The sequence below is a fragment of the Zeus faber genome, assembly GCF_960531495.2.
Source record: "Zeus faber genome assembly, chromosome: 11".
NCBI classification, from domain to species: Eukaryota; Metazoa; Chordata; class Actinopteri; order Zeiformes; family Zeidae; genus Zeus; species Zeus faber.
This window is the reverse complement of record NC_137205.1, coordinates 30,600,754-30,616,805: the sequence shown is the minus strand read 5'-3', so window position 1 is coordinate 30,616,805 and position 16,052 is coordinate 30,600,754. Positions and strand designations below refer to the sequence as shown.

The 16,052-nt window shown below is 43.1% G+C and overlaps 1 protein-coding gene across 1 annotated transcript in view; it reads right to left on the bottom strand.

Annotated features, from left to right (window-relative positions):
- The window catches only part of tecpr1b (tectonin beta-propeller repeat containing 1b), a 28,300-nt gene extending 14,511 nt beyond the window's left edge, over positions 1-13,789 (bottom strand). Inside the window, exons 1-11 of the mRNA XM_080009623.1 lie at positions 13,371-13,789; positions 11,576-11,808; positions 10,697-10,879; positions 9,780-9,902; positions 8,871-8,993; positions 4,365-4,539; positions 3,482-3,582; positions 3,217-3,321; positions 1,862-1,989; positions 926-1,255; positions 278-564 (exon numbers count right to left, since the gene is read on the bottom strand). Of these exons, the coding sequence (XP_079865749.1) occupies positions 278-564; positions 926-1,255; positions 1,862-1,989; positions 3,217-3,321; positions 3,482-3,582; positions 4,365-4,539; positions 8,871-8,993; positions 9,780-9,902; positions 10,697-10,879; positions 11,576-11,800 (1,780 nt within the window). The 5' untranslated portion in view covers positions 11,801-11,808; positions 13,371-13,789. The remainder of the gene's footprint in view (positions 1-277; positions 565-925; positions 1,256-1,861; positions 1,990-3,216; positions 3,322-3,481; positions 3,583-4,364; positions 4,540-8,870; positions 8,994-9,779; positions 9,903-10,696; positions 10,880-11,575; positions 11,809-13,370) is intronic.
- Between the last annotated feature and the right edge of the window lie 2,263 nt (positions 13,790-16,052).

The following is a 16,052-nucleotide window of genomic DNA, read 5'->3' as shown; positions in this document are numbered from 1 at the left end:
AGGGCACCGTCGTAACGTAAACCTTAACAGTGACACTGCATCTTACAGTATAACACATTCCACAGCAACTGGAAATATGGAAAAATATCCAATAATAAAAGGTAAATGTAAACTATCTCAATACACAATCCCATCTCGGCTTCATTACACTGAACTCTCTGGTAGCTGAGTGTGAAACCAGATTACATATATATATATATATATATACATATATGAATTTCCACCTGGGGGGAAAAATATATATAAAAGAAGGTCAAATAATCCCATATCACCGTACCCGTGGGGCTGAGCCAGCTGATCTGAGAGTCTGCGTCCACATCACAGGATCCTCCAGAGATCCAGGTCCACACAGGCGCGTCCTCCTCCCCGGCCTCCAGGGGGCGCTCCAGGCCCAGGGGAAAGGTGGCCGCGGCCCCGGCTGGCGACGCGCTCTCCACCTGGGCAATGCGAGCTGCCTCCAACCCCTCCAGGTCCACTGTGCTCCAGGGCTCGTCCGGGCCCGCCAAGCCCGGGGCCGAGCGCACTGGGGCTGGGGAAGGAGCTCCGCCGTCCCCCTGGGAAGGGCTGGAGGAGATGAAGAGTTTATTGTCGCACTAATCGTCTGAATATTGACAAAATATTATAATATCTACTATTATAACAATGTATGGCTATATAAACAGATTATATAGATAATATACAGTACATAATATATAGATTAATAATCCATTTTCCACTAACCATGCTACATGTTGCTAATCACACTAATTCCTTGTACATTTATTTATTTTTAAGTTCTTACATTTTATTATTTTACATATTATGTAAAACAACTTTTAAATACTTTGGAATTAATTTTATGTATTTGGTCATATCTTATTGTTGTTTTTGGATATGGCAAAATGTCTTTATTTGGTGCTATATTTGATACATAGTGTATATGTACCCCTGGTCGGCCTCTGGGCCGGGTGGCTGGGGTGTGGAGGTTCTGTCGCGGTCGGAGACCAAGCTGGTGATGAAGCTGTCGCTGGTGGGGATGAAGGGTTTGGCAGTGGGAGTGTCCCTCTGGGGGTCGGATGAAGTGGGGTCCGCCACCACTGGGGGAGCTGTGCTGGAGTCAGCTGCCATTAGCGTGACGACGGAGGGGTCTGGTGCTTGAGGGGTGGTGGTGTTGGTGGGTGGTTCGATGGGGCCCAGCTCCGAATCGGAGTCGTTGCAGCTCAGAACGGAGCCTTGGGACGCCTCTGTCACAGGGCCGCCAAACTCACACTGCTCTCTGGGAACACACGCACGCACACGCGCACACGCGCACACGCACACACGCACACACGCACACACGCACACACGCACACACGCACACACACACACACACACACACACGCACACGCACACGCACACACACACACACACACACTTTATTTTACACAAGCAATTGCCACAATCCATGTCTTATTCCGCAGTGGTCAAACAAAGATTTGAAGATACATGAATTGTTTCTAAAGTTCATTTCATTGTATTTTCCAAAAATGTTAAGAAATAAATTTCTTTTTTTCTTTAAAACATTGGAAATGTTGAATGGAAAATGGAACACTAAGTTGATCGCTGTGAGGTGCTGCGTTCATAGTTAAAATAATTGTACTGTAAGAAACACACCAAAATTAATATTATTAATGCTCTAACATGCCTTTTTTACACAACTTCTCTTTGTGAATGAAGTGGATTTAGCAGGAAATACATGGAGCAAAATGCTTGAGAAAATAAAATAAACAAATGACTGGAAAAATGATAAGGTACTCTGATGTTTTAAACTTAATATTAATGATCTATCATTGTTGGTTGTCATACAGTAGCAGCGCTGCCGTTTGGTGTGACTGCTGCAGACCTGGGAGGAGCCAGCTCCGCGGGGTTTCCCCACTGGGCTGAGACGGGGATCCAGCCACTCCCACTGGGCTCGGAGGGAGTGACGCCCATCCTGAAATAAAGCCCCCGGTCCTCCCCCACCGCCCACACCTGGTAGTCCGGAAGAAAGAAACAAGGAGGGAGAGTCAGCTCAGGCTCAGTAAAGCACACGACCAACTGCTATGAGACCTTTATTTGGTGATATTTACTGAAACTGAATTTACATTCACTGAAAAATTAACAACATCCTAAAAACCCCAGTAAGAACAATATGTCTGTAATCCATCCATGTTAAATGAATCATCCCTCTTAGGCTCCGTGAAGGTCACTAGAGGGACACTGGCCGCCTGGAATACTTTATAAGGCCATATACAATCTTACATAGGCCGTATCTATATCCCGCTGGCCCGAAATATGAAATACGGGATATACTCTAATTAGGGAGCCTCCCATATGTCAGCCCAGGAGGAACACCATCCCGGGTGTGTTTATATATATATATAAGGCTATAAGGCTGTAAGCGGCGGGGCTCTTGACAGACACGGCTGGCACTGCTCGCGTTACAAGGCAGGCGGCGGGGGAGAAAGGGGCGGTGGGTGGAGGTAGCGGAGGTGGAGGTGGGTGGCGCTGGGGGTGTATATGGGTTCACGGCGCAATCAGAGCCCACTCAGCAGTGGGACCCCAAGCGGGAGGCGAGACGTCGCACCCTGTCTCACACCCCCTGGCTCTGAAATCGGATCCCGGGCCGGGGCGGCTGCCAGGGGGACAGAGGGGACATGTCGACTGGCTGGACTCAAATATCAAATGAAATAATACAAACAATAAAATAATAACATTTCTCATGAAAAGAAGTTTGCAGGTTATTTTTATTTTCTCCCCCCATATTATGATTTCCACACGTTTCTTCAGTTTATGGTCATTAATATCAGAACTCTACATTAATGGTTGCCCAGTTGCCCCGGCAACCAAATTTGGTACATTGTCAACCATCCTACCGCTGGGTGCGGATGTCCTGTCATCAACCATGTTTCATATTTAGTTGTAGCACATGTAGCATTACAGTACTTTACTGCAACGCTGCTGAAACACAACACTTAATAACTACATCACAAAGTCACCAGGACGGCAATCCCACACGACATCTGGTCTCACATCCAGATATCAGCAGCACTGACTTAAAATCTGTACAACAAATACAAATCACAACAGCCTTAGATTTCCTCTGTTCCCGAGTCTATTTGAATTGATAAAAAAACAAACAAAAAAAAAAAAAGAAACAGGACAGAGTGAAACGCCGGCAGGTGTTCGGTCCCAAAGTGCAACGGACAGAGCGCGTACCTGGTCGTTCAGTCCGACGTCGACCATCATCATCATCTCTCCTCCGATGCCGATCCAGCCCGAGCCGCAGGGGTTGTGGGAGTTGACGCCGCGCCGGAACCACACCTGAGCGCGCACGCACACACAGAGCAGAGCCTATGTCATCATCACAGTACTGACTGTGTGTTGAGTTTTTAAGTTTTTTATACACTTATTAGTGGAACATCAAACATTTTTGGTCACAACAATCACCAAATAAACATTTAAAAAAGGCCTGGTTATGTACCTTGTAGTCCTTGGTGACCACCCAGACCACACTGAGTCCCACAGACACATGGAGAGCTTCCATGTTTTTCCCCGGGGATTCCACTTCCATCCACGAGGTTCCTGACGACGGACAACAAAGAAAGTTTACTTTAGAATTGGTAATTTGTGTATTTGACTGTCATGGAGAGCACATGCAATGCAGGGGTCACAGCCGCGCCATTTTATGTCATACCATCCATATTTCGGATTTGGGTCTGCTGGGAAGCGGTGTAAGTTTTTCTGTTTATTTTCTGCCTGCTTTAAAACCATTTCACTTGAAAAAAAGTTGAAATACGTAATGCTTCTACATACATTTTAAATGAATCATCATGTTTAAAGTCACAATAAAGATGAGAACATGGGAAATAAAAATACATTTCAACATTTATTTATTACGCAGGTCTGTGGAATCCTCGATTGTGATTGGTCAATCGCGACACCCCACGCTCAGTTATTCCTGAATAATGAAGAGCGCCTGGTTGTTGCTTTTCTTCCTGGTTTCTGGTTCCACTGTACAGCGGCGCCATCTAGTGGCACTGCATAGAAACTACAATAGACTTGAAGAGATGAACGTGGCGGACATCAAAAAAACCCAACGTCTTATTCAGCATGACTTATTTCACCATTCATGTAAATGCTCAATTTAACATTAATTGCAGTGGAAGGTTTATTGATACGTCGATATATTGTAGTGCACTATTGCTTTTAGCCAGCTGGTCATTATCGCAAAATAACCCCCTTCAGATTGACACAATCTGATCGACCCGTCAGGTGTTATTTTACAATAACCAGCTGGCGGCACATTATTCCAGGCGTAAGTGCGTGCAGTGTGAATGTCTACATTTTGGTTGGAGGACATATACCGGTGGGGCTGTCCAGGCTGAGGCCGGTGCGGACCAGTAGGTTCCCGTCCCACAGCAGAGCCCACAGCAGGTCCCCGCGCCCCGCACAGATCTGGGCCACCTCCTTGGGGACCTCCACCTCCTCCCAGCTGGTTCCCTCCGGGACCCGCGGGTGGATGCCCTCCCGGAACCACACCTGCAGGGGGCACCAGTTAAAATGAGTAAGGTTGGAGCTAAGGTGGTCTGTAGCTCCCAATAATAGAATGAAATTTAATGCAATAATTTCCTGAAAATGTAAGAACATTTAATTTCAAATTCAACTGGAAACCCTTTTTGAATGAGGTCATTTCACAAGTTCAGGCGAGGCAAAGGAGACACTTCATTCAATAAGAATCGCTGTTGACTCTGGGGTGAAAAAGAACATTTAATGGAGATTAAATCCACTGTTTTGACACTGGCTTGTGTAGTGTTAGGCGTCTTCTGCAGCTTTTACCATCTCCTGACGGTGTCTAATCTAAGATCCCTTCTGGTCTCATGGACGATGCTTGCACAAGGTCCAATCAGCCTGGGTATGGGTGGCTTCATTTCCCATTGATAGGGATTTTAGTTGAATGCATCTTTGCCGGATAACAACATACAACTTGCCATCCGTTGTAATTTTCAAATTCTACATGAAATCAGTGCCAAATGTTAGTGTTTTCAGTCGTCTAACGTGACACCATGCCAACATACACATTTTGTATATTGGCACAGTTTAGATTTCTGAGAGAAAAAAAAAAAGCATACTTAACAATGATATTGTTGAGTATGCCTTTTTATTTTTTATTTTATTGCATTATCCGTCAAAATTATTACATCAGGGAGTTTAACTTTGACTTTCTGACGGATCATGCAGATCAAACTGTGATAAGGGCTGTACAAATAAACTTATGGATAAACTCTATATGGCTTTAATAATTGTAAACTTTATATAGCTTTTTAATACAAAAAATACATAGCTCAAGTCAACAGCAGAACTTAATACAGTATATATTTAAAAAGACTACATTTAAAAATAAAAAACATGAGGAATAAAAACCATTCAAAAAATAATAATAAAGTAGGCGAAACAAAAAGTAATAAAACACCAATACCAGTAAAGCAGGGAAACAAAACAGTAAATGTGAAATTTAAGGGCAAAAAGATTTTTAATTAAAAGCCAAGTTGTGTTTGTTGATGTGGATTTGTTTATTGGTTTTCTGGTTTTGTCATTTCGGTTTTACATTGCCCACTTTGATTGACATAAAATAACCGTGAAAAATAAATGAGAACATTAACACTTTGCTGGTAAGTCAGAGGTGGAGAGGTGGAGAGGTGGAGAGGTGACGCCCCCAAATGGCCAGAAAGGGTAAATACATCTGAGGATTAGAGAGCAGCAGCCTGTGGTTGTGGCCGTAGCACACGTTGGCACAGCTGATGTAGTGAGACAGGGCAGGAAGGGAAGCCTCCTCTCTGTTGACGCTGTGGTAGTGACCCTTTGTATAAGACGGTAAGACAGAAATAAAACACAATGAGTGTTCTACAGCCTCCCTTCCATTCACTGGGTTCCTTAATAACGTCACCTCACTGAGGGGGATTATCTGCGGTTTATTTTTGTTGTTTGTTAATTCGGGCCGTCACCATCATCACATTCCAGCTGATGATTAATTGGCATAAAATTATATGATTGCGAATTACAATTGAATTACCATCATTTTCTTTGTTTCATGCCACCATGACAGCATAGGGCTTTATCAGTGTCACATTTACATTTACATTTAGTCATTTAGCAGACGCTTTTATCCAAAGCGACTTACAAGGGAGAATAACATTCAGCTACCTTGCGACAGAGATTAGTGTAATAACAACATTGGTGTAACAATAAATACTGCAAGGTGGTGCTAAGTAATTGTAGGTTAGGAGAGGAGGTACTCACTGAAGAGCTGGGTCTTCAGGTGCTTCTTAAAGACAGAGAGGGAGGTCCCCGCTCTGGTCATTTTTGGCAGCTCGTTCCACCAACGTGGAACTACAAATGAGAATAGCCTGGATTGCCATGGCTGTACGGCCGGCAGAGTCAGGCGACGCTCATTTGACGAGCGCAGCATCCGGGGGGCAACATGTGCTCTTACAAGAGCACATGTGTCATAATGAACCCCCAAATTCAGGTAGACGGTTCATTTGCCTCCTACTGTGGCACTTGTGGCACGGTGGCGCAGTGCATTGCACTGCTGCCTCACAGCAAGAAGGTCCTGGGTTCGATTCCCGCCTGGGGCGCTGTTGGCACCGTGCTCCGGCGGGTTATCTCCCAAACAGGAGCCTTTCTGTGTGGAGTTTGCATGTTCTCCCCGTGTTCACATGGGGTTTCCTCCACCTCACGTCAGTAAGGACCCCACCAAAAACATGCACCCATCATGGTCTGACCAGCGATGGACACTTATCACCTGGTCCCCGGGCGCGTCCACGTATGCTGCCCACTGCTCCTGGCTGTGCCCCCGGAGGAAGGACAAGCCAGGATGGGTCAAAAGCAGAGGAGCCATTTCACCGGCCACCATCAAGCATGTGCATGTGTGTGTGTGTGTGCAAGCATGTGTTGTGGAGTGTCGTGTGACAATTAAAGACTGTTTCTGTTTCTGTTTCTACTGATACTTGGCTTGAACAAATCAGTAAGAAAAGCCTCCACTCCTCTCACTGCCTCCAGGAAGGACAAACTCATTCCTTTAGTTCACACGACGCCTCCTAAATCACTGCCCATCTTCTCAGAGCATCACCACAGCACGTGACCCCAGATACCCCATCATCCAGCCATCCATCATTCAACCATTTCCATCTGGTCCCAGATAAAACACCCCCCTCCCCATCCATCAATGGAGTCACTAAACAACATGTCATATTTTACATTTTATGGAGATAGATATACACTGTATACAGACGTGGACAAATTTGTTTGTACCCTTACAGCTCACTGAAACAATGCTTCATTCCTTATGAAAAGTGATGAAATTAAAAGCATTTTTCTCATGTATACCTGCATGCCTTTGGAATATCATAGAGTAAAGCAAAGAACTGTGAAAAGAGATCAATTGTTGCTAAAGAGATCAATTATATTCTAAAATGGCCTGGACAGATTTGTTGGTCCCCCTTAGAAAAGATTATAAATAACTGGATTATAGTGGTAATTCAAACTAACTGTTTTCTTTAATTGGTATCACACACGTCTTCAACCTTATAATCAGTCATTCATCCTATTTAAATGGAGAAAAGTAGTCACTCTGCTGTTTGGTATCATCGTGTGCACCACACGGAACAGGGACCAGAGAAAGCAAAGGAGAGAGTTGTCTGAGGAGATCACAAAGAAAAGTATGCGACTGTAGCCAACCTCCACGGCCGCAAGAGGAAAATCGACCCCAGATTGAACATAAGGATAGTGCGAATGGTAGGAAAAGAGCCAAGGACAACCTACAAAGAGGCACAAGCTGAACCTCAAGGCCAAGGTACATCAGTGACTGATCACACCATCCATTGCTTTTTGAGTGACAGTGGGCTCCATGGAAGAAGACCCAGGAGGACCCCACTTTTGAAAGAAAAACATAAAAAAAGCCAGACTGGAATTTTCTAAAATGCATATTGACAAGCCACAACGCTTCTGGGAGCGTTGTGGCTCATCTCTCCTCATCTGTCCTCATCTGTCCTTTGGACAGATGAGTGGAAACTGGAGTTTTTTGGCAAGTCACATCACATCAGCTCTTGAATCTGTGCAGGGCACAATGATCTGAATCCTATGGAACATCTATGGAAAGAGCTGAAACGTACAGTCTGGAGAAGGCACCCCTCAAATCTTAGACAGCTGGAGCAGTTTGCTCAGGAAGAGTGGGCCAAACCACCTGTTGACGGGTGCATCCCAATTTTCACAGACGGGACCTGCTTCACTATATAAAAACTACTATAAGATAATAGTAACTAATATTTCTATTATATCTGCTAGACACATACATAGAAAGGGAATTGCATGTAAAACTCTGAATGTGTATATATAAAAATGATTTCAACAGAAGACACTGACTCCTTTTGACGAAAATATGGATATGGATAGAAATATGGATAAATATTTTATAGATTGTTAAAAAAAATCAAGATCTTGACTTTTTAGACCAAATTTTATATTTAAATTTAAGAAAATTAAAAACATTTTAAAGGACCCACAGATAACCTGGTATACTGTATGTATACAGTACTGTATATCTGCATGTTGATGCACACAGTTTTTTTTATTTTACTTATTTTTCATTGACTCTGCTATGACTCAATAAAAATTCACTAATGCTTTTGTGGTTCTCAACATGTGGTCCGGTCCTTTAAGAGGTTCCAGGGGGTCCCCAGCAAAATGATTAATAGTTGAACTTCACCGTGATTTCATTTCTAAGACGCTAGCAGCATTAGAGGATGTCTGATAACGACTGTTGGGATCCTGGCGTCACTCTCTTAGCAGAGCAGAGACACTGGAGGACTGACCTGGCCCTGCTGGGAGACCCCCCACAGGCAGGGGTACCTCCCCGACTGGTCGCTCATCTCCCACCCACCGCAGCTGATGTCACACAGGGGCAGCGGTTGTTTCTTAGGGGGGTCCAGGGGGATCTGGGGAGCAAGAGGATGGTGGAAGAAAGAAAACAAGTAACAATGTAATAACGATCATTATTGCAATGTATTCATTTAGTGGAATCCGGCTGAGAAAACTTGCTCTTTGTTGTTTTGATAAGAGACACAGGATCACAAGTCTGTAATCATCAGTATGGAAAGACAGACGACAGATGACAGAGGAGGTACTTTCACCTCAGAGAGGAAATTGAGGTGTACGATAAACAAAAACACCACACACACTGTGACATATTTGGAATTGTGCATGACAACAACACTGTTGTGGTTTAAGGACGAGAGACAGATATATATTATGTTTTATAAATAATAATAAGAAAAAAAAAACCTTTCCACCTGTTACACATCTGTGTTCCAGGTGTGTTTAGGTCACTGATCTAAATTGTACCAGGATCTGAATTTGGAAAAGGTGCTTTGATCTCAATCTTCTCTCAAGACAAGATCACAGGTTTGATTTATATTTAATGATTCGATTTTTTTTTTGATTAATATTTGTTGAGAACGGCGATTTTCATCACTTTCAAGTCTGAGGACTGGAGCCATGCTGTTTCTAAGTACACAGATTTCCATCCCAAAAAATAACCAAGCGTGGGATTTTCTTATTAAATAACATGATAGCAAATATCAAAACACTGAATGATAGTCATTTAAATTGCTAAAATATATATGAAATTGAAGCATATAAAAAAAAAACGGTCGTTGGATGATTTTTTTGAACTGAAACCAGTGATTGCGGTCATGGTATTTCATTATGACTCGGGTCCAAACCTTGGCCCAGGTTCCCTGCTCCGTGTATCTGCGGTAGCGGATCCAGCGCCGGCGTCGGACGCAGGAGTTCCACTTCTTCTCTGGAGAGAAGTTCGCTGGGAAGTCCACGGCGTACTCCCAGCCCTGAAACGAACGAACACACACACACACACACACACACACACACACACACACACACACACACACACACACACACACACACACACACACACACACACACACACACACACACACACACACACACACACACACACACACACACACACACAGCGCTGGGTAGGAATTTCTTATGGCTAGATATAGACATACCGTCAAAACATTTTAGGTTAGCTTTACTTATCCCAATATTAATTTTAAGAGCAATGTTTACAATTTTTTCTAAATCTTTTTAGGTTATCTTCACTCACCTGTATATATTTTGAAGAGCAACGTTTACATTTTTATTTAAGGTTATCCATGTTGGAACATTTCTCTTTTTATTTTTTGGTTATCTTCACCTATCTCTCTATGTATGCATGTTTTAAGTGTGACATTCTGGTTTTTCTTCACTTTCTTCACATTTTGTTTTCTGTTTGCTATGCCAATGTAAATGTATGTTTACCATGTTAATAAAACCTGTTGAATTTAATTGATTTATATATATATATAGTGAGAGAATTAAAAATATACATGTGATATATGATAACCATCAGTCTAAAACATTATCTTTAATCTTGAACCAAAGATAGACATGTGATCTATAATATAAAAAATGCGTAACCATTTCTACAAATTTTGTTCCTAAAATTGAATGACTCATTTTCTGTCGGTTTGTGTATGAATTATTCAGTCGTTTCAGCTTGAGTGTGCGTGTGCATGTGTGCATACGATGTGAGCGTGTGCATGTGTGTGTGTGTGTGTGTGTGTGTGAGCCTCACCCCGGTCTGGCTGGGGTCTCCCCCACAGCTCTGGTCCACGTACCAGTCTCCCTCCCAGTCCCAGCTGAGCGAGGGCAGCTGGAAGCTGTGCAGCGGCTGGGGACTCACCCCCGTCACGTCGCTCCAGGGCCAGCGGTCCGTGGGCAGCAGCACGTCGGTGAAGCCCTCCACAGGGTTCCATCTCTGGACAAACACGGCATCATTCACAACCTTATACACAGTGTTATGGCCAATATATTACCTTAACACTTTATTTGTAGGCTTATGTTTCTTGTTAATTCATAGCTTTATTTGTATTGTTTGTTTATTGTTCATTTTTAGATTTGTTGTATATTGCCAATTTTCTTCTCGTTATTGATAATTTTAAGGTTTAAAATTTTGCTTTATGTTTATTTTTATTTTTTAATATAAGGTTTTCTCATATTGCAAAATTTTTGCTGTTCATTGTTTATTTTCTGGTATATTGTCCATAGTTAGACAATAAACCATTAAAATGAACGCCGTTATTTATTATACGTTCTTATTATCTTTGTGTATTTTCAATTTTACTATGTTCTAATGAATTCTTGGATCTATTGCATATTGCTAATTACCGTTTCTTTCTATCTAGCTATCTATCTATCTATCTATCTATCTATCTATCTATCCATCTATCTATCCATCTATCTATCCATCTAGCTTTACACTATACCACCTCCCCCTCAGTAAACCACACCCTTCTTTCACCTCACCATCACTAAAGCTCAACATCTACATCTACATCTACAAGTGCAGCTTAGTAGAGACAGGTGATGACAAGATGAGGAACAGTCCATCAGAATGTAAGACCACCTGGTTTCCATAAGTCTCCTCACTTGGTTTTCTATAAGGTCTCCTCACCTGGTTTTCGTAGGTCTCCTCCCGGAAGCGGACGGACGTCTCGCTGGGCAGCAGGTGGAGGTAGACATGGTGGTCGCAGCCCACGCCCCAGCTCCGTCCCTTCCCGGCCGAGACTCTCTTCAGCTCCAGCAGCGTGTCGTCCGCCCGCTGCCAGCGCCCGTTGGCCGTGGACAGGCTGTACACCCTGCCATACACATCCACCGCCCAGAGCAGCGTGACGGGCATGGCGGGCCCTGGAGAGAGACGCACACAGAAGGTGTTGTTTTAAAATGGTTATAGTCGGACATTAGTGTGCAGAAATTAATAGTAAAATTGTTACTGTAGTCATCTTATGTAAATGACATTTTAGTATCTATTGTAGCACCCCTTTGTTATCTGTGGGTTTCAGCATGGGTATGTATTCATTTTGCTTCTTATAGTGTTAAAGTTGAAATCCATCAGATGGTCTGTGCAGGGTGGATTTCACTACAACTCCCAGAGTTCCATGCGAAATTGCGACATTTTCAGATTTTCTTTTTAACATCCAGTTATCCCCTCATCTTCGCTATACAGTATGTCACTTTGTGTTCTACAAACCACTAGTAGCACTGGTGCTCCCTACTGAAGATTTTAGGGGCAGCAGCACAAAATTAAGGAGCACCACTGAAACGACACGCCACGCAACACATTAATATTTTTTCCATTTTAACAGCGTTTTTGAGCGAGAGCGCGCACCTCACAATTTTTGGAACTCTGTGCCGTGCGCTTCAGGTAATTCAAGGTGGACGCGTCCAAAGGAAGGTTGAGGCAAGAGGTCCTCAGGTACAATCTGTACGATCCATCCATGCGTGACCACAAAAATAACCAGATGGTGTTGAATTCATGGATGCAGATAGCACCGTCTCTGTGCCAACATTTGGACTATTTTAATACCTCGGGACTTCTTTGCAATGTTGACACCGACAATTTGCACAAATTCATGCCTATATACACTGCTTAAGCAAATTCTTACGTGTGGCAGACTCCACCATCAACAATGGAAATGGCGTACAGAGAGGAGCACATGCAGAACGCAAATAAATTGAACGGTTGTTGTTTTTTTGTGTGTGCCAGATAAATAAATAAATGATGTCATTAATTAAATGGGATGGGATTTTTAAACAAAATACTGGCTCTTCACTGCCTCCCCGTGAAATTGAGAATCCAATTCAAAGTTCTTGTGATCGCCTATAGAGCTCTGTGTGGTCAGGCACCTGCCCACATGAGAGATCTAGTGCAGCCCTATGTCTCCAGCAGGTCTCTGTGGTCCTCTGATCAGGGTTTGCTGGTCGAGCCGCGATCTAGACTCGGAACTAAAGGAGGCTGCGCTCCCGAGCTTGTGGCTCCCAAACTTTGACACTCCCTCCCTTTGGACTTCAGATCTGTGGACACTGAACACCTTTAAAAAGCACCTTAAAACCCAGTTGTTTGGAATTTGTTTTCTATTTCTATTTATTTATGTTATTTTTTTGTTGTGTTTTATGTTTGTATGCATGTATGTTTATGCTTATTTCCTCTGTGAAGCACGTTGTGACATCTCTGCTCTGGAAAGGAAGAATATAAATAAATTACTATCCAAGTAAAATTACTTAATCTCACGGATTACCACTTTAAATAATGACCGAGCAATATCTATTGGAAAACAAATAGATGGATTGAGTCTATTACAACAACAGCAGTAGCAATAATACATGGATTAACTATGAATCTGTTCCAAAAGTCATTTTTTAGAAACATTGCCGGTTCTGAAGGTAGAATGAAAACGAAGTGACTGGACCTGGGTATTGGTGTCGAATCCCGGTTGTCAAGGGAGTATCAGCAGCGGACGCATCGCGACATCAGGTGTACGAGCAGACAGCCGGCATCCCCCCCGTCCCTGCGGTGAAACCCGGGTGTCATTCCAGTGCAGGCAGCAGATCGTGTCCTGTTCTCCGCCGCGGGGACGGTGTGTTCTGCGGCTGCTGGTCGGGGGAGCCGCCGTGCTGCAATGTGGGCTTTAAGCTGTTTACATCTCCGCGGGATAAGCTAGCCAACATGCAGCGGCCGCACAGAAGTTAAAACACCACACAGGTTATTACTAATACTTCACTCACTCACGCGTCGGTTTGTTTTAAAAACAAAGCGTTTTAAAAACAAAGCGTTTTAAAAACAAAGCCGTTTAAAATAAAAGCCGTTTAAAATCCTTCCAGCGGAGGCGTTTCGTCCCATCTGCTCCATCCCGAAGCAGACGGAGTGAACTGTCCGTCCACCGCTGACCCACAACAGGAAGTGGAACAGCGGCCCGTCGCCGATTGGCGGTAACTCCCCAGCTCGGCCGCTGATTGGTCGAGTCGCCGCGTAGGGGGCGGGTTTATTGTGTTTTATTTTCGATTCCTTTTTTTCTTTTTTCTTTTTTTGTCGCTGATGGAAGCGAACGTTTCAATTATTGATTCCGCGCCGGATCAATAATTGATGCGTTCGGTGGGTTCGTTTTACCTGTCGAACCTTGAGCAGGATCTGTGAGAGGACGAACAGCGAAAAACTACATCCATAATTCATTACAACGGTTTACATGAGTTTTACGGTAAGGTACGTTTGTGTTTGGGAGCAGAGGCACATACAAAATATGATAAAATAAAACCTTTAGTATTGTAACTATTATTATCATCATCATCATCATCATATAATAATAATAATAATAATAATAATAATAATAATAATAATAATAATACATTAATTCATAATAAACAGTTAAGTAAATGATTCAAGATTCAAGATTCAAGAGGTTTATTCGTCACATACATATACATACTTTCATACATATACATACTTTCATACATATACATACTTTCATACATATACATACTTTCATACATATATGCAGTGAAATGTAATGCAACGCATCCGGTGATAAGACACAATATGTCCTAGGAAAAATGTCTTTCTAATAGACCAACTAACTGACTCCTAAAACGTAATACAGTAAGTCGAATACTTATAGAATAAAAATAAAAATATATAGAATAAAATAAAATACAATAAAATAAAATGAAATAAAATTGAATAGATGGAGGGAATATGCTTATGTATATGGAATAGGCAATTATGTGCGCACATAAATAAAGAAATACATAATATTTGTGAATTATAAAACATATAACGCATGGACAAAGAGAGCACAGGACAAAATAAAACAAAAACATTACAATCAGAACACGTTTATTTGCCCCAATACATGAGGATATACAAGGATGTTGCTTTGGTAAGGGCTGGTGCATTCATTCTAGCACACACAGACCAGCAGCATTCAAAAAAAAAAACAAGTCTAAAAAGTATACAAAAATATACAGAATATGCATACTATATACTACAATGACGTACTATCATACTCGAAACAGTACTAAACCTAATACTTTGAATCCCCCTTGACCGGACACATGACATCGGATTGTGTGCGTGTGTGCGTGTGTGCGTGTGTGTGTGTGTGTGTGTGTGTGTGTGTGCGCGCTGCAGGGCCCCGGCGCGGTCCACTTTGGGTGTACTGTCCCTTTAAGGAGCCCTCCTCCGGGCGCGGCGAATGGAACGTTCGACCGCGTCTTGAGATTCGGCTCCAGGAGCCTCGTCCAGCGAGAAACAACAACAACAACAAAAAAAGAGTCGTTCGATTGCGACGCTGCGAGTCAGGTGACGGGCGAGCGCGCTTAACGACGTCAGAGGAGTCGGTTCGGCGGCTGTGAATTGAATCCTCGGCAATATCACTCGATTCTGTCGAAACGTGTTTATTTCAGGCGGCAGAACGCAAACCCTGGATCGCAGAAAGGAAAACGTTTGAGCACGATTCCCTCAACAACATTCATTTGAAAAGAAACATCGATCGGATCACACAGACCGATGACTTCTGTCCAAATGATTTATTTTGGCGGAATGCAAAGGTGTAAATCTGGGGGTGACAATAATGCATGGACCGTTCTTGGCCTGGGACTTCGATTGTGTCTTGGGTGATTATTTCAAGTTTGCGAGTGATCACCTCACCCCCCATCCCTGTGTACTTTCCATGGAACCATGTAAGCTCATGTGTTTTAGCCCCGGAGCCAGTGCCTGGGCTCACGGGCGGGTGCACACGGTGTTTCCCCCCAATGTCCTGAACATAACGGTCTTTGTTGAATGTCTTTGTTTGTTTGTCACCAGGGGTCCGAACAAAAAGCACTGAGACACTCACACAGGCCACACTGCCTTACTGTACTGTCTGTAGCATACTGTACTGCATACTGTATCACTGTTCTGGGTTACTGCATACTGTACTGCATACTGTATCACTGTTCTGGGTTACTGCATACTGTACTGCATACTGTGTCACTGTTCTGGGTTACTGCATACTGTACTGCATACTGTGTCACTGTTCTGGGTTAGTGCATACTGTACTGCATACTGTGTCACTGTTCTGGGTTACTGCATACTGTACTGCATACTGTGTCACTGT